The sequence below is a fragment of the Urocampus carinirostris genome, chromosome 20, assembly GCF_059441175.1.
Source record: "Urocampus carinirostris isolate Australia breed hairy pipefish chromosome 20, RoL_Ucar_1.0, whole genome shotgun sequence".
Lineage (NCBI taxonomy): Eukaryota > Metazoa > Chordata > Actinopteri > Syngnathiformes > Syngnathidae > Urocampus > Urocampus carinirostris.
The window spans coordinates 12839181-12855397 of NC_142368.1; the positions used below are offsets into that span (position 1 = coordinate 12839181).

A 16217-nucleotide genomic window follows, 5' to 3' on the forward strand; every position below is an offset into this window, starting at 1 on the left:
CATCCTCTGCACGTTAAGTTGATTGTCAGGGCGCCCGCATGCTTTTATCCACTTCAAAAACTTCAAATTCGTTTTGGGCTAATAATATTTATTTAGTTTATTTACAATATTTATACCTAAATATATATAACTTAATTTTTATGTATCTCTTTAAAATATTTATTTATTTATATATTTAATTTTTTCCATCTGCCGCAGGAATGTCGAACTTTTGGACTGGCGTGACGTCATCCACTCCGCTACAGGCACCCTCGGGCATCATGTTAATCTGTTAATAAACAACGGGGTAGACTGCTGGAAGTGTGAATTTCCCTACGGGGATGAATAAAGTATATATCTATCTATCTATCTATCTATCTAATGTAAAACTATGTATTGAGGAATTACTTTAGGAGAATTAAAACCAGGTTTGAATGTTAATTAAAAACAATATATTTTATGGATTGCTCCGTTCAAAACTACTTTTTGTGTCATGATTACCGATGTGAATCACCTGTGTCTGGTAGTTTAACTAAAAATTGTGTGATCATGAGATAAGACCCATTGCCTTTTCCTATGTCATCTATGTCCCTAGTAGGTGAGGACTCAGCCCTGTTTGATCCCTGGTGTCGCTATTGTAATTAGCGATATAGCTGATCAATAATTTTACTTATATGATAATATACCATTTTGCATTTTCCATTTTTTTCCGAACATAAAGCGCACCGGATTATCTGGCGCCAACTGCCTCGAAATCTGATTGGCTCCCGATCAGTACTTGTACCCACTCCTGCCTGTCCCCTTTTGTCAGTCCGTCTGCAAACCTCAGTGAACACTAGGCAAGCCTTTTTCGACCCTGACTCCCACCTGTCCCGTTTCATTCTCTCCCATCCCGGCTTACGACCTCTTTTTGTCCCCGACCACACCTACTCTCCTTTCCTAGCTTACAACTCGCTTCTGACCACGACCACGTTTTTGCTCTCCTGTCCTGGCTACTCACCCGTTTTTCTGTTCCCGACACCAACATCGCTCGCCACACAAGTTCCACTTCTACGTTCAGAGCGACCTGCTTCCCACGTCTAGCAATCACCGGATCGTGGGTGCAACCCTTTCCCTTTTTTCCAATAAAACTTTTGAGAAACGCAACACAAGTGGGTCCTGTCTCCGTTCTGGTCTTGACATTTTGGGATGTTTCATTGGTACAAAACAGCCCAATTTTCAAGTACTATCAGGGTTGAGTAGGGTTAATTTAACTGGATTACTTTCAATTACTTTTGGATGACTCCAATACCAAATATGCTAATAAAAGACAAAAGAAACTAAATATGAATAAAATGACTCCATTTTGTGCAGGCTTGGGGAGTAACGGAATACATGGAACGGCAAAAATGTCGGCAAGCCGATTTCTTTTCATTTTGTTTCTGTCGCATTTTATGTTAGTTTTGCCGGAGATCAAAGAGATCAAAGCCAGGAGAGAAAGCTTACCACGTGTTCTGAGTCATCATTTTATTCATATTTAGTTTCTTTTGTCTTTTATTAGCATATTTGGCAATGGAGTAATCCAAAAGTAATTGAAAGTAATCAAGTTAAAGTAACCCTACCCAACCCTGAGTACTATGAATGTAATTAAAAAAACTAGAATGTCAAGCCAAATAGATCGGTTTGAGATTCAATTTATTTATTTTATGCCGCCTTTGTAGTTTGCAGGGGTGCAAAAAGCATAGTAGCAAACGGGAAAGTCTATCGAATGTGTTTCCTTTTTTTTCCAAATAAAGTAACTCCAAAACTCGATGACAAATCACGGTTTTAATCACGATTTCAACATGGAATCTTACATTTTTAGCAAGTGAAAAGGTGATGAGTCACTGCTAGCATCAAATCCAATCATACCATTGTTATGCTAATCGAGCAACAACAAAAGGAGCAAACGGGATGAAAGCAAAAATGATTCATCAGTCTTCAAAAGTCATTTTTTCCTCGTTTTTCGAGTGAAACCCATCCACAAAATCACATCAAATTCATTCAGTCACAAGGTCCCGATAAACGAATTACAGTTCAACGAAAACATCCCACCAATCACCATCAAGGTTGCCGTATCATTTAAAGAATCGTTTTCTGAGGTTTCGGTCAATTTGGGAGAAAACCTTGGCGCCATCGCACCAGGAAAGTCATTTTCTGACAGATAAGGCGGAAAAACCTTGTAAAATGGCGCCCGGCCTCGGCGATTACCAAGTACTTTACACCATCGGAATGGATTCCCGAGGAAAATGTCAAAAGATACGAAGAAAGTCTGACGGAAAAGTGAGTAGCTAAAACTTTGGCGGATAAATAATGATTATTTTTATTTTCATTTACTTAAAAATGCAAAAACAAAACAATTAAAACAATATTTTAGGAAAATACTACTTTGGGGAAAAACAAGAATAACACAAAAAAGCTATTTCTAAAGACCCATTTTTCCTTATTTTAGTAAAAATATTTAATTCTACTTATTATAAAGACAGTTTTCTCATATTTTTCAGAAAAAGACAAATAAAAAAAAAAAAAAAAAAAAATTTGCCTCGTTTTTACTATTATTTTCCCTATTTTTAACCTGAATTTGCTGGAAACAATTTTTTTCGAGTAAAATGTGAAAGTTATTTATAACATATAATTCAAAAGAAAAGAACCTATTTTTGTAGCCTATTTTCCAGTAAAATAATTAATTTGCATTCTTTTTTTATGTTATATTAAAGGGGAAAAAATATATTTCCAATTTTTTGAAAAATACTTAAAATGAGGATTCATCTTTTAAATTTATTGTTTTACTTGAAATCAAATTTAAAATTAAAAAAAAGAACTACTCAAATGAGCTATATAATCTGCTAGAGGTGCAGTATCTGCATAACCTGTATGACCCTCTAACCCTCTAAGCCTATCCCTACCCTTTTAACGCCTTACCCTAACTGTCTGACCCTAGCTTTTAGCCTCTTAACCCACCAATCCCTAACCCTAAACTCAAAACCCTAAATCTAATCCCTAGCCCCCAACCCTACAACCCCTAACCGCTCAACCTCCAGCCTAGCCTTTAACCTCCTAACCTTCTAACTGCTAACCCACACAACCCCTAGCCCTAAGGCCCTAACCCTAACTCCAGTTTATATCCCCCCTCACCCTCTAACCCTTTGACATCTAAAACCTTAACCCCTTGCCCTAAATCAAACCCCTAGCCTCCTAACCCTATGGCCCATAACCCTAGGCCCCTAACCCCTTCTCTAAGCCCAACACCTTAACCCCTAACTTACTCGAAACTTTAGCCCCCTAATCCTCTAATCCCTTAACCCGTAACCCTGACTCTAACCCTAGCATCTAACCTCCAAACCCAGTAACAACCCAACCCGAGACTCCTAACCCTAAACCCCTAGCTATAACCCCTAGGCCCCTAACCCTCTAACCCCTAAGACCTTAAGCCTTTACCCTAAATCCAACCCCTAGCACCCTAAAACCCCTAACCCTAAACTCCTCACCCCTTCTCTAACCCCTAACAAATTAACCCCTAAATCACTCGAAATCTTAGCCCCCTAGCCCTCTAATACCTTAACCCCTAACCCTGACTCTAACCCTAGCATCCAACCCCTAACCCAATAACAACCAAACCCGCCAACTCCTAACCCTAAACCCCTAGCTATAACCCCTAGCCCCCTAACCCTCTAACTCTCTAACCCTTAAGACCTTAACCCCTTCCCCTTAATCCAACTCCTTGCACCCTAGCCCCTAACCCTTACTCTAACCCTTAGCCTCTAGCCCCCTAACGCTCTAATCCCTTAACCCCTAACCCTGACTCTAATCCTAGCCTCTAACTCCTAAACCAATAACAACCTAACCCGCGAACTTCTAACTCTAAACCCCCAGCTATAACACTAGGCCCCTAACCGTCTAACTCTTTAACCCTTAAGACCTTAACTCCTTACCCTTAATCCAACCCCTAGTGCCCTAAAACCCCTAACCCCTAACCCTAGGCCCCTAACTCCCTCTCTAACTCCTAACACCTTAACCCCTAACTCACTCGAAAGTCTAGCCCCCTAACCCTCTAATCCCTTAACCCCTAACCCTGACTCTAACCCTTGGATCCAACCCCTAACGCAATAACAACCCAACCTGCCAACTCCTAACACCAAACCCCTTGCTATAACCCCCAGGCCCCTAACCCTCTAACTCTCTAACCCCTAAGACCTTAACCCCTTACCCTAAATCCAAACCCTTGCGCCCTAAAACCTCTAACTCCTAACCCTAAGCCCCTAACTCCAACCCCTAGCCCCAAGCTGCCCAACCCTCTAACCCCTATCCCCTATCCCCTTAACCCTTAACCCTAACTCTAACACTAACACTAGCCTCAACCCCCTAATCCCCTTATTTTAGATGCATGTTTAAAACAATAAAATCAGTTTCCTCTCCGAACGTTTTGGGTGCAGGTCCTAGTGTGGAATGAGACACCCTACGACACTCTTTGCGAAAACGAGACCTCCTCGCTTCTTTCCAAAGCGCAGACCTTTAAGGACCTCAAGCACCCCAACATCGTGAAATGTTACCGCCTTATCGTCGATAGCGCGCGCGCTAAATTCTACCTGGTGACGGAAGACGTCGCCGACAATACCCTGGCCGGACTCATCGCCGCGGCAACCAGGGAAAGGTACTCCTTCGTTTCATTATGTATTTTCTGGACTATAAGCCGCACCCGAAAACCCCAAATTGGCCAGAAATTTCAACATGCGCCTAATAATCCGGTGCGCTTTATGTTCGGAAAAAAATGGAAAATGCGAAATGGTATATTATCATATAAGTAAAATTATTGATCAGCTATATCGCTAATTACAATAGCGACACCAGGGATCAAACAGGGCTGAGTCCTCACCTACTAGGGACATAGATGACATAGGAAAAGGCAATGGGTCTTATCTCATGATCACACAATTTTTAGTTAAACTACCAGACACAAATGTTAAGCATTGTAAGTTATAAACGTTGATTAAGAGTGGTCATGCCTTTGTTTATATCTTTTGGGACGACCAAATTAATTCCCACAATGCCTTTCTCTGACCTTTATCGCCCTAATAATAATATCAATAACGTGGTCCTTTAACTAAAAATGGAATAGCATTTTGCGTGTCATCTACTGTATATCCCTGGCATTTTTCTGTTTCTTATCAAATTACTACAATGCACACTTTAATATTTCATATTTCATGTGTCTTTTTTGGGGATAAAAATTATGTACTTTTATCCTTTTTTAAGGATTAAAAAAATATATAAAGAAAAACAAAAAATAAATAAAATGAGCAAAATATTCTGCCAACAGGGTAAGATGTTTTTCTTGAAATCAAACATTTTTTTTACAAAAAAAAAGAAGACAGAGAAATACACTTTAAAATGATGATAATATCCTATTTGCGCACTTATTCATCAGCTATATTGCTAATCACAATGCTGGCAATGGGGATCAAACCCAGATAGCGACTTTAGGAGTGCTGAATCCTTACTACCTCCCACTATGGACGTAGATGACATAAGAAAAGACAATGAGTCTTATCTCATGATCACACTATTTTTAGTCACACAACCAGATACAAATGTTCAACATTGTAAGGACAACCCTTGTTGACTACGTGCGGCCATGCATTGATTTATATATTTTAGGACTAGTGAATTACTTCCCATAATGCCTCTCTCGGTCCTTTTTCGCCACATAATAACATCATTATTGTGGTACCACAAGTAAAACTGGTGTGGTGATTGCGTAGAATTGAATGTTTTTGTGTGTGTGTTGTAGGGTATTTGTAGTATCAGGTGGACAAAACTGGTATTTTTGGTACCTATCTAATCCAAGTAAATACAAAATAGTGTCGATCAATATAAATCTGAATAATTGAAGAAAAAAGGGTTTTGCAGAATTTATTTTTGAATCAAAAAATCGAAAATGTTTTACGCACGGCAGACGTCATTTGGACCAAGAATTGATCGTGCGATGGGTCGCACAGCTTGCGTCGGTACTGGACGTCTTTCAAAGGAGGCGGAACCGGAGGCGGGACTTCCTTCATGGCTACGTAAAAGCAGAAAACGTTTTCCTGGACGGAAAAAACAACGTAAAACTCGGACGACCGGCCCACACGCCCGCAGTGAGTACATGGTCACCCAAACCACTAATCCTTATCCTAATCCCCTAAATCTTAACCCTCACTCTAAGACCCTTACCATTAACCATTCACCCTAACCCTCATAACTCTACCCCTAGCTTCACCTTAATACCAAACCCTAACCATACCAATACGCCTAACAACTAACCTAAATCCTAACCTCCTAAACCTAAATCTAACCCCTCACCCTAAAATCCTTATCCCTAACCCTCCTAACCATTCAGCCTAGTCCTCCCAACCCTATCCCTACCTTTACTTTAACCCCAAACCCTGACCATACCCTTACGCCTAACCCTAAATCAACCCCTCACCCTAAAACCCTTAACCAAAACTCTCCTAACCATTCCCTCCAACCCTTCTAACCCCATCCATACCCCTACCTCTACCTTCGCCTTAACTCCTCACCCTAACTGTACCCTTACGCCTAACCACTATCCATTCAGCCTAGTCCTCCCAACCCTACCCTTACCTTTACCTTAACCCCAAACCCTGACCACACCCTCACGCCTAACTACCTATCCTAACCTTAACCCCCTAACCCTAAATCAACCCCTCACCCTAAAACCCTTACCCCTAACTCTCCTAACCATTCGTTCCAACCCTTCTAACCCCATCCATGCCCCTACCTCTACTTTTACCTTTGCCTTAACTCCTCACCCTAACCGTACCCATATGCCTAACCACTAACCATTCAGCCTAGTCCTCCCAACCCTACCCTTACCTTTACCTTAACCCCAAACCCTGACCATACCCTTACGTCTAACCACTTATCCTAATCCTAACCCCCTAACCCTAAATCATCCCCTCACTCTAAAACCCTTACCCTTAATCCTCCTACCCATTCACCCCAACACTTCTAACCGTACCCTTACAACTACCTTTACCTTAACCCCAAACCTTAACCATACCCTTAGGCCTAACCAAAAACCTGAATCCTAACCCCTTAACCCTAAAACTATCCCCTAAACTAAGACCCTTACCCCTAACCATACACCCTAACCCCCTAACCCCCAAGTATCAAATCAAAAATAGTATTTTAATTTAATTTTAATAATTATTTTTAGGTTTTTGTCCTGTTTTGTTCACGCTGCTAGCCTCTGGGAAGAGGTACTGCAGTGTGCGGTGCAGGACCACCAGGTTCCGCAGTAGTCTAGTCCCCCTGGCCATTAGACTGTTAAATGGTCAATCTAACATATAGTTAACCTAAATCTAAACGGCTGCTAATCTGACTTTTTGCACTACTGGCAGTTCTTTATAGCTTGCCACTCCTTGCACATTTGCTCTCTGCACTATTGTACTTACAGCGTTATTGTTACAGTGTTAATGTTACTGTTTACCTGACTTGTTAACCTGACTGCCCATTTTGCACATCTGGTTAGCTACTCCTCTTGCACTATTGGCACTATGGTAAAATACCATACGTAGCCATAATACAATACAACTTTTATTTATATCTGTACATTCAAGGAAACTGTGCGGGTCAGATGTATCGACATTTCGTTCTGTATACACGTGTACTAGAATGACAATAAAGTAGATCTGAATCTGAATCTGAATCTGAATCTAACCCCTTAACCCTAAAACTAACCCCTCTCCCTAAGACCCTTACCCCTAACCATACACCCTAACCACCTAACCCCCAAGTATCAAATCAAAAATATGCAAAGTATTCATTTTTACAAATATTGGAAAGTGAGAAAAATGTCTTAACCAAGGTACCTAAGTGCACAGTACAGCTTAATTTTATTTATTTCTTTTTCTTTTTATAGGATCAACAAAGAACCGCAACTTCCCAGCCTAACAAATGCGACGTCTGGTCACTGGGCTGTTTACTGTACGAACTGTGCACGCTAAGGTTATTTTTAGTTAATTCTTTATACAAAATATAAGTATATCATCAATGATCTAAAGTTTTTTTTTTTTTTCCTCCTCTGCAGTCGTTTTTGTCCTTCCCCGGAACAAAAAGTCTTAGCGGAGAAGACGCCGGCGGGCAATTTGATAAGAATCCCAGAACAATATTCCGAAGGACTCGGCAAGCTACTCAATGAGATGCTCAACTGGAAGGTTTGTTTATTTTGGGATTGTTTAAAGGGACAGTGTGTATAGCAAACCCTAGTTGACTCAATACACGTTATTCATTTAAATAAAACACAGAAACATTTGTACAATCTCATAGACATCATTTTAGTTTTCACACTTTTGAAAAGGCATCTCTTTTTTCCACTGTGTTCTTCTCTAGCCGCTCAGTTTAGCCACCGCAGGCGATAGCTCGCTGCTAGCTATTGTTATTGTTAGCTGCTCCTGCTTTGTCCTTCTGTGTCACTAGCCTTTTCACAGCTAGGTCATGCAAATTATCGTTGCTGGGTTCTGTAATTCAGGCGTCTTCCACTTTTTTCCCCAGTTTTATTCTCGAGCCACTCATGTTAGCCTCCTGGCTGCAAGTATCAGATTGTGACTAGCTGCTACGATTAACTGCTCCGTGTGAACAAAGCTTGCTTCATCTTTTAGTGTCACCCACTTTACTAGCTTTTACCGCCAGCCACTAATGTTAGCCACATTCTTTCCATGATTCAAGTACCAAAGTCATTTTTGGTAGCTTCTCCTGCTAGCTGCTAACGTTAGGCTCTTGAATTTCATGATTCATGGGCCTGGGCCTTTTTGGTAGCTTCTTGTGCTAACCGCTAAAGTTAGCGACTTGAATTCAATGTTTTATTAGCCTTATTGGTAGCATTTTTCTGCTGGCTGTTTAAGTTAGCCACTTGAATCCCGCAATTCAGGTTTTCAAACCTTTTTGGTAGCTTCTCCTATTAGCCGCTAAAGTTAGCTAAATTAATTCAAGGATTCAGGGTCCTGAGCCTTTTTGGTAGCTTCTCCTGCTAGCCGCTAAAGTTAGCCATTTGAAGTCCATAATTTAAAGGTCACGACCCTTTTTAGCAGCTTCTCTTGCTAGTTGCTAAAGTTAGCTACGCTAATCCCATGATTCTGGGTCCCAGGCTTTTTTTAGTAGCTTCTTTCGCTATCCGCTAACCTTAACCACTTGAATTCCATGATTTGGGGTCATTAGCTTCTTTGGTAGCTTCTGGGCTAGCTGCTGCAGTTGGCCACTTGAATTCCATTATTCAGGATCCCAAGCCTTTTTGGTAGCTTCTTCTTAGCCATTGCTTTTCCTGCTATCCGCTAACGTTAAACACTTGAACTCCCTGATTTCAGTACCTTCCCCTGCTTGCCACTAAAGTTAGCTACTTTGATACCATGATTCACTGTCATAAAACGTTTTCATAGCTTTTCCTGCTAGTTGCTAAAGCTAGCCACTTGAATTCTATGATTTAGGGTCCTGTTCCCACTTGTTAGCTTCTGGGCTAGTTGCTAAACTTGGTAGGTTGAATGTTTGTCGAAAATACGTAAACTTATTGAAGAGACAAGAGTAATTTAAACTTACGCTAAAGGTGATAGAACGGTTTTTCGCTATTAGATAAATGTTAACGGCCATGACGTCACTTTATTCTTTGTTTTATTACGTAATTTTTAGCGCTTTTCAAAATTTTCACAATAAAAACTCGTGTTTTTTTCCAGGACGAGCTGAGACCCTCGTTGGAATCGGTTCTCCAGAACCCGGCGCTCACCGGCATGGTTAGCATAGAAGCGGAAAAGCGCCACCTGTGGTTGCAAAAACGTTCCGAGAGAGTCGAAAAACGAAAGAAATTCCGTTCCGCTCTCTCGAATAAGGAAAACGTGCCGCCGGTTCGTTCCCGATGGCCGACGCTGGACAATATCGCGAAGGGACGGCGGACGGCTAGCCGAAAGAACAAGGACTGGTGCGCTAGCGGTCTCCGATTTTGACAGCAGAATGTGAAAATACGACACTGTTACTATTTAAACCCACGTCTATCTGTCACCTGTTGTCAGTCCGACTGCGAACCTCAGTTTACACTAGGCAAGCCTTTTTCGACCCTGACTCCCACCTGTTTTTGCTCCCGTCTGTCCCCCAGCTTTGACCCGTTTTTGATCCTGACCACGTCTACTCTCCTCTCCTGGTTCACATTACTAGCCCAAAAAACGGAAAGAAATCGTAATTACGTACACGTCTGTCTATGCACACCATACCAGGGGTCTTCAAACTACAGTCCTAATGCCATTTCTGGCCTCGTGACTGTTTTTCAGAGGTCATAAAGCATTTTTTAATATTAATACATGATAAATAAGTACCTAATTTTGAACAGTTTTCTCTATTTGTTTTGTTGTCTAATTTTGATGAACTGTATTTATATGTAGTATTTATTTATATTATATTTATTTGTTAAAAATGTTTCGACACCTGTGATCGCTCCTTTGGCGCCAACTGCTTCGGACTCTTGATTGGCTCCCTGTCGCTATTTAAACCCACTCCTGTTTGTCGCCTTTTGTCAGTTCGTATGCGAACCTCAGTTTACTCTAGGCAAGCCTTTTTCGACCCTCACTCCCACCTGTTTTTTGTTCCCGTCTGTTCCCCGGCTTCGACTTGTTTTTTATCCTGACCAGGTCTAGTCTCCCGTCCCGGCTTTCGACCTCTTTTTGTCCCCGACCATGTCCACTCTTCTTTCCTGGCTTTCGACTCGTTTCCGACCCCGACCACATGTTTGCTCTCCTGCCCCGGCCACTGACCCGATTTTTTCTGTTCCCGACACCGCCATCGCTCGCCACGGAAGTCCCACTTCCGCGTTCAGAGGGACCTGCTTCCCGCGCCCAGCAATGTCCGGATCGTGGGGCAACCATTTCCTTTCGTAACGCAAGTGGGTCCTGTCTCCGTTCTGGTCTTGACACACACATGCCTTGGCCAAGAGAAAAATTGCATTTTCCAGGGGTCATACAGTGGTTTTCTTTCCTTTTTCTTTTTTTTTTAAATATTTTAAAATAAAAAATAACTTTTTAATTTGACACATTTTTTTCATATTTATCTTGTCGAAATTTAAAATCCTTACAAAGCTATTGAGGTTTCTGTTTCAGGAAGTAAAATGAAAATCCAGATTTTGATGTGCTTTGTAAATCACAATTTAAAAAGTGGCAATTGATGTACACAATTTTTCAAGGATTTTCAAAATAAAAGAATGACGATCATAAAACAGATGTGTGCCTGGTTGTTTCTCTCTCTCTCTCGCTCTTTTTCTGTATATCTGTGTATCTCTGTCTCTCTCTTGCTCATCTTCTCTCTCTCTCTCTCTCTCTCGCTCTCTCTCTCTCTCTATCGCTCTCTTTCTGTATCTCTCTCTCTCTCTCTCTCTCTCTTTTTGTATATCTGTATATCTCTGTCTGTCTCTCTCTTGCTCACCTTCTCTCTCTCTCTCTCTCTCTCTCTCGCTCTCTTTCTGTATCTCTCTCTCTCTCTCTCGTTTTGTATATCTGTATATCTCTGTCTGTCTCTCTCTTGCTAACCTTCTTTCTGTATCTCTCTCTCTCTCTCTCTCTCTCTCTGTATATCTCTGTCTGAATCTCTCTTGCTCACCTTCTGTCTGTATCTCTCTCTTTCTCTCTCTCTCTCTCTCTCTCTCTCTCTCTTTCTGTATATCTGTATATCTCTGTCTGTCTCTCTCTTGCTCACCTTCTTTTTGTATCTGTCTCTCTCTCTCTCTCTCTCTGTGTATCTCTCTCTCTCTCTGTATATCAGTATATCTCTGTCTGTCTCCCTCTTGCTCTCCTCCTGTCTCTCTCCCTCTCTCGCTCTCTCGCTCTATTGCTCTCTCACTGTCTCTCTCTCTCTCTATATATATCTGTATATCGCTGTCTCTCTCTCTCTCTCTCTGTATATCTGTATATCTCTGTCTATCTCTCTCTTGCTCGCCTTCTGTCTGTCTGTCTCTCTCTCTATCTCTATCACTCTCTCTTTCTTTATCTCTTTCTCTCTCTCTCCCTCTCTCTTTCTGTTTATCTGTATATCTCTGTCTATCTCTCTCTTGCTCTCCTTCTGTCTGTCTCTCTCCCTCTCTCTTTCTCTCTGCAATCCAATTCTTAGTTTTATAATCGATACATTAGATTATTTATTTTTTATTTTTTAATAAAAGGTAATTTTGTCTGCACTACACTTGCATACTGCTGGACCTGTGAGATTTTATTTTGAAGGCGCCCGTTTAGCCACACAGCATTGTGGGTAACGGAGGCCATTTTGCTTTGAGTGCAGACATGCCGCAGACAACACAGGTAAAAGCAACCATCAAATTGAGTACTGGTATTTTGTCCAGATCTTTGGAAAATAATTTATTGTGAAGGCGTCGTTATAACTGCAGTGCATCCTGGGTAGTGAAAAGCACTATGTTTCCGGCGCAGATTTGTTGCAGAAGTCACAGATAAAACTACCGTCACTGGTCCTCCTAAATTCTTGTATTTAATCCAGGTGTACTGGCAATATTTTATTTTGAAGGGGGTGTGATAGCCACAATGCATTCTGGGTAGCGGAGGCCCTTTTGTTCCGGGAACACACGTTTCACAAAAGTCACAGGTAAAACTACCTTTAAAGGTCCTCCTGAATTCTTGTATTTAGTTTAGTGGAAGCCATTTTGTTTTGACCTCAAATGTCCTGCTAAGGCATAGAAATTACAAGTCAAACTACTGTCCATGTTGCTCCTTAGTTCATGCTTTTTATGAATTGTTAGCTAAATGTGAATTTCAAATTGGCATTAGGGCACGCTAACGATACAATTAGCATTCAAAAAGCTCACCCAAACTCTTTTGTAGCTTAGCAGCAGCTTTCGTTAGCATCTGATCTTATTTTTATGCTGCTAGTTACCTAGTTTTTAGCATTCTTTCTATATCATAACATACACGAGGTATCTATCATGGGCAATAACAGTACAAAAAAACAATAGCAGGCTAGCAAAATAGCGCAAAACGCCATTAATTTTCGAGCCACAGATATCACATTTGAATCTACCGTCCCCAATCCTTCCGAGTTGTTCTTTTTCATCAGAATATAAGTAGTTGAAATTAGCATCATGGCGCGCTAACAAAACAATTAGCATCCAAAAGCTAGCTTGTATCTCATACCATACACCGGGTGTCATGATTACCGATGTGACTCAGCTGTGCCCACTCCTTTGGCGCCAACTGCCTCGGACTCTGATTGGCTCCCTGTCACTATTTAAACCCCCGTCTTTCTGTCACCTGTTGTCAGTCCATCTGCGAACCTCAGTCTACGCTAGGCAAGCTTTTTGACCCTGACTCACTCCTGTTTTGGTTTCTGTCTGTTTCCCGGCTTCGATCTTGACCACGTTTTTTTGCTCTCCTGTCCCGGCTACTGACCTGTTTTTTTCCCGCTCCCGACACGTCATCGCTTTCCACGGAAGTACCACTTCCGCGTTCGGAGCAACCTGCTCCCCGCGATCAGCGATCACCGGATCGTGTGTGCAATCATTTCCCTTCTTCCCAATAAAACTGAAAGAAACGTACACAAGTGGGTCCTGTCTCGGTTCTGGTCTTGACACCAGGGCCGATAACAGTGCAAAAATAAATGAGTAGGCTAGCAAATTAGCGCAAAAATCCTTTTTGTTTCAAACCAAAGAAAACACAGATACAAATTCTGTTAAAAATCAGTAGTTGAATGTGACCTGCAAGTTAGCATCTTGGCGCACTACCGATACAACTAGCTTAGATGTTTGTGTTAGCATCTGGTATTTACTTGTTCTTGGTCTTCATTAATCTAGCTACTGCTTGTCATCTGATAATATCTCATAACATATACGAGGTGTCTAACACATTGTCCAATTAGCATTGAATTAGCATGCTAGCAAAATAAAGCAAAACAAATACTCTGATTTCTGCGCCTATGAGAAAAATATCGTCACTGCAAATGCTAAAAAATGGACGCTACGCCAGGAAATGAAACAAAAACTGTGACCTCGAGTGGTCCGAGACGAATTTCAGAACAGGAAATGAAAAAGAAATATCGAAAGTGGACAGAAAAGGATTCTTTTTCTATTCCTTGTCATCCACGGTAGACTTTTGTAAGGACCTCATTTGCCTTTCATCTGAAGAATCCACCCGAGATCGTGATTAAACGCTGTCGCTTTAATGTGAAGTTCTGATCTTATTTCTCACTCATGGTGCCAGAAATCGTTTCAGGCAATCCGAACAGAAGGCGACCTTCAGCCAATTTGGATTAGGTTCATAGGCTCATAACAGATTGGCTTTCCATCTATTTAAGCTGAGTACGCTCTCTCTTACTTTGTCAGTCAACAAACCTCTGCCCCGCAAGACGTGGGTTTTGACTCTGTCCTGTTCCTGTTGGTATTTCATGTCCAGTATTTTTCCCGTTTATTTTGTCCTGTATAATTTACATTTCCAATTTTGTTTCCGTCTGTTTTTGTCCTGTTTATTATATTCTCCAGTTTTCGTTCCCGTCTAGTTTCTCCTGTTTATTTTCGATATCCTGATTCATTATCTATCCTGTCTGTCCTGTCCTGTCCGGTATCGACCCCATCTGTCCGATATCAACTCGGGCAATTGGAATCGATCTCGTCGGTCTCTGGCTTCCTGTCTTTCCACGCCAGACCGCTGCCTAACGTGCATGACTCTCCATTTCCCGTAAAATAAAACGTCACGCGTTTGGGTCTGGTTCTTGACATTAGGATGCAAAAACGACCACAAACTCACCTTCTTAAACGCGTCTCGGAGTTGTCAGTGTTGTCACATTTTTAATGGTAGTTACAAAAAAATCATGAAACATGGGAAGAAAACACATTCATAAGAAAAAAAGAAGAAAGAAAATGAAGTAGGGATGCACAAACTACCTTCTGAAGACCGAGTTACAAATGCGTTCTCCTCAGGATAATAGAAGATACTTTCTAGATGTGTCCAACAGAGTGGACTGTTTTCTCCACAATGGTCCCCCCATTTGATGATGTGGAATCCATCAAACGAATTTGTCCTCAAGCGTCCCAGTCCAGTCCGGTGGTCACTCCGTCTGCGAAACTCAGCTTACGCTAGGCAAGCCTTTTCGACCCTGACTCTCTCCTGTTCTGATTCCCATCTGTTTCCTTGGCAACACACGGGCGGGGCCAATTGGGCACCATGGCAACCGTGACACACACGGGCCATGTCCCCTCTAAGCTGCGCGCGTGCGCAATCGCGCACAATCTCAGCGCACAAGAAAATCTATCCAGGGCAATGTTTCCTCTCAGCTGCGTGTGTGCGCAATTGCGCACTACCCAGAGCTTTTCTGTGCACAAGAAAATCTAGCCAGCTCACAAAAATCAGGGCTCGAAATTGATAATTAAAAAGCAAATCAAGTCAAAGTTAGAGTGCATGAAGGTAAAAATACACGAGTTCCCCTGACGTTGTGTTCTAAATAAGGTATTTTGAAGTCAAGGTCGAAGTCGAACAAAGTTGAGTAAAGTCAGTAGAGTTTTTCGAGAACCGGCTTTTTCGGCTCAGCTCACTAAAAGGAACCGGCTCTTTTGGGTGCTAAACAGCTCTTCAGGTTGTTTTTGCTTCTTTAATCCCAACATGACCAAATATCATGTAAAATTATGCACAAAATGACTTAAAGAAGGGGGAATAGAACAAAAACAAAAAAAAAACAGAATGAAAAAGTAGTGAAAAGCTGAGAAAAAAAGAAGGAAAAATTCAGAAAAAAAGAAAAGAAAGAAACAAAGGAAAAAAAGTAAATAGAGAACAAAAAGAAAAAAGTAACAGCTAGGAAAAAATAAACACAATGAGATTTTTTTTAAAGGAATTAAAAAAAATAGAAAAAAAACGGAAAAAGAAGAAAAAGTTTGTGTTGTATTCCAATCATTTCCAATGATACCAAGTCAATCTTGTTGCCAACATTGTACTTCCACTAAAAAAATGTGATTAAATACAGTTTTGTATCGTGCAATCGACTAAATAAGCCCCCAAAAATGTTAGTATTATGCGACAAAAGATACCAGGAAAAAAAAGAAATGACGTTTGTAGGCCAAACAACCTTTGCAATCGTACATTAGTCAATTCATTCAAAAGTGAAAAATAATTTTGCATTGCCGGAAACTCAGCTATATGTAAGTTGATGTCAAGTTTTGGACACGTTTGATAATGATTTAGTTGCCACACTTGCGATTGCTG

General features: G+C 41.1%; 1 protein-coding gene across 1 annotated transcript; it reads left to right on the forward strand.

Moving 5' to 3' along the window:
- The first annotated feature begins 2184 nt into the window (after positions 1-2184).
- Positions 2185-9989, forward strand: LOC148346290 (serine/threonine-protein kinase Nek2-like). Its single transcript, XM_088325648.1, has 6 exons — positions 2185-2280; positions 4431-4648; positions 5951-6128; positions 7919-8004; positions 8087-8213; positions 9723-9989. Exons 1-6 carry the CDS (start codon positions 2185-2187, stop codon positions 9987-9989), a joined length of 972 nt encoding a protein of 323 aa, XP_088181774.1.
- The last annotated feature ends 6228 nt before the right edge of the window (positions 9990-16217 follow it).

What these genes read in the sequence shown, in the direction of transcription:
- LOC148346290 (XM_088325648.1), top strand. Translation starts at nt 2,185, where the DNA reads ATGGCGCCCGGCCTCGGCGATTACCAAGTACTTTACACCATCGGAATG. An exon ending in GACGACCGGCCCACACGCCC is followed by an intron (nt 6,129 to 7,918) that starts GCAGTGAGTACA and finishes TTCTTTTTATAG; the next exon opens with GATCAACAAAGAACCGCAAC. An exon ending in TACGAACTGTGCACGCTAAG is followed by an intron (nt 8,005 to 8,086) that starts GTTATTTTTAGT and finishes CCTCCTCTGCAG; the next exon opens with TCGTTTTTGTCCTTCCCCGG.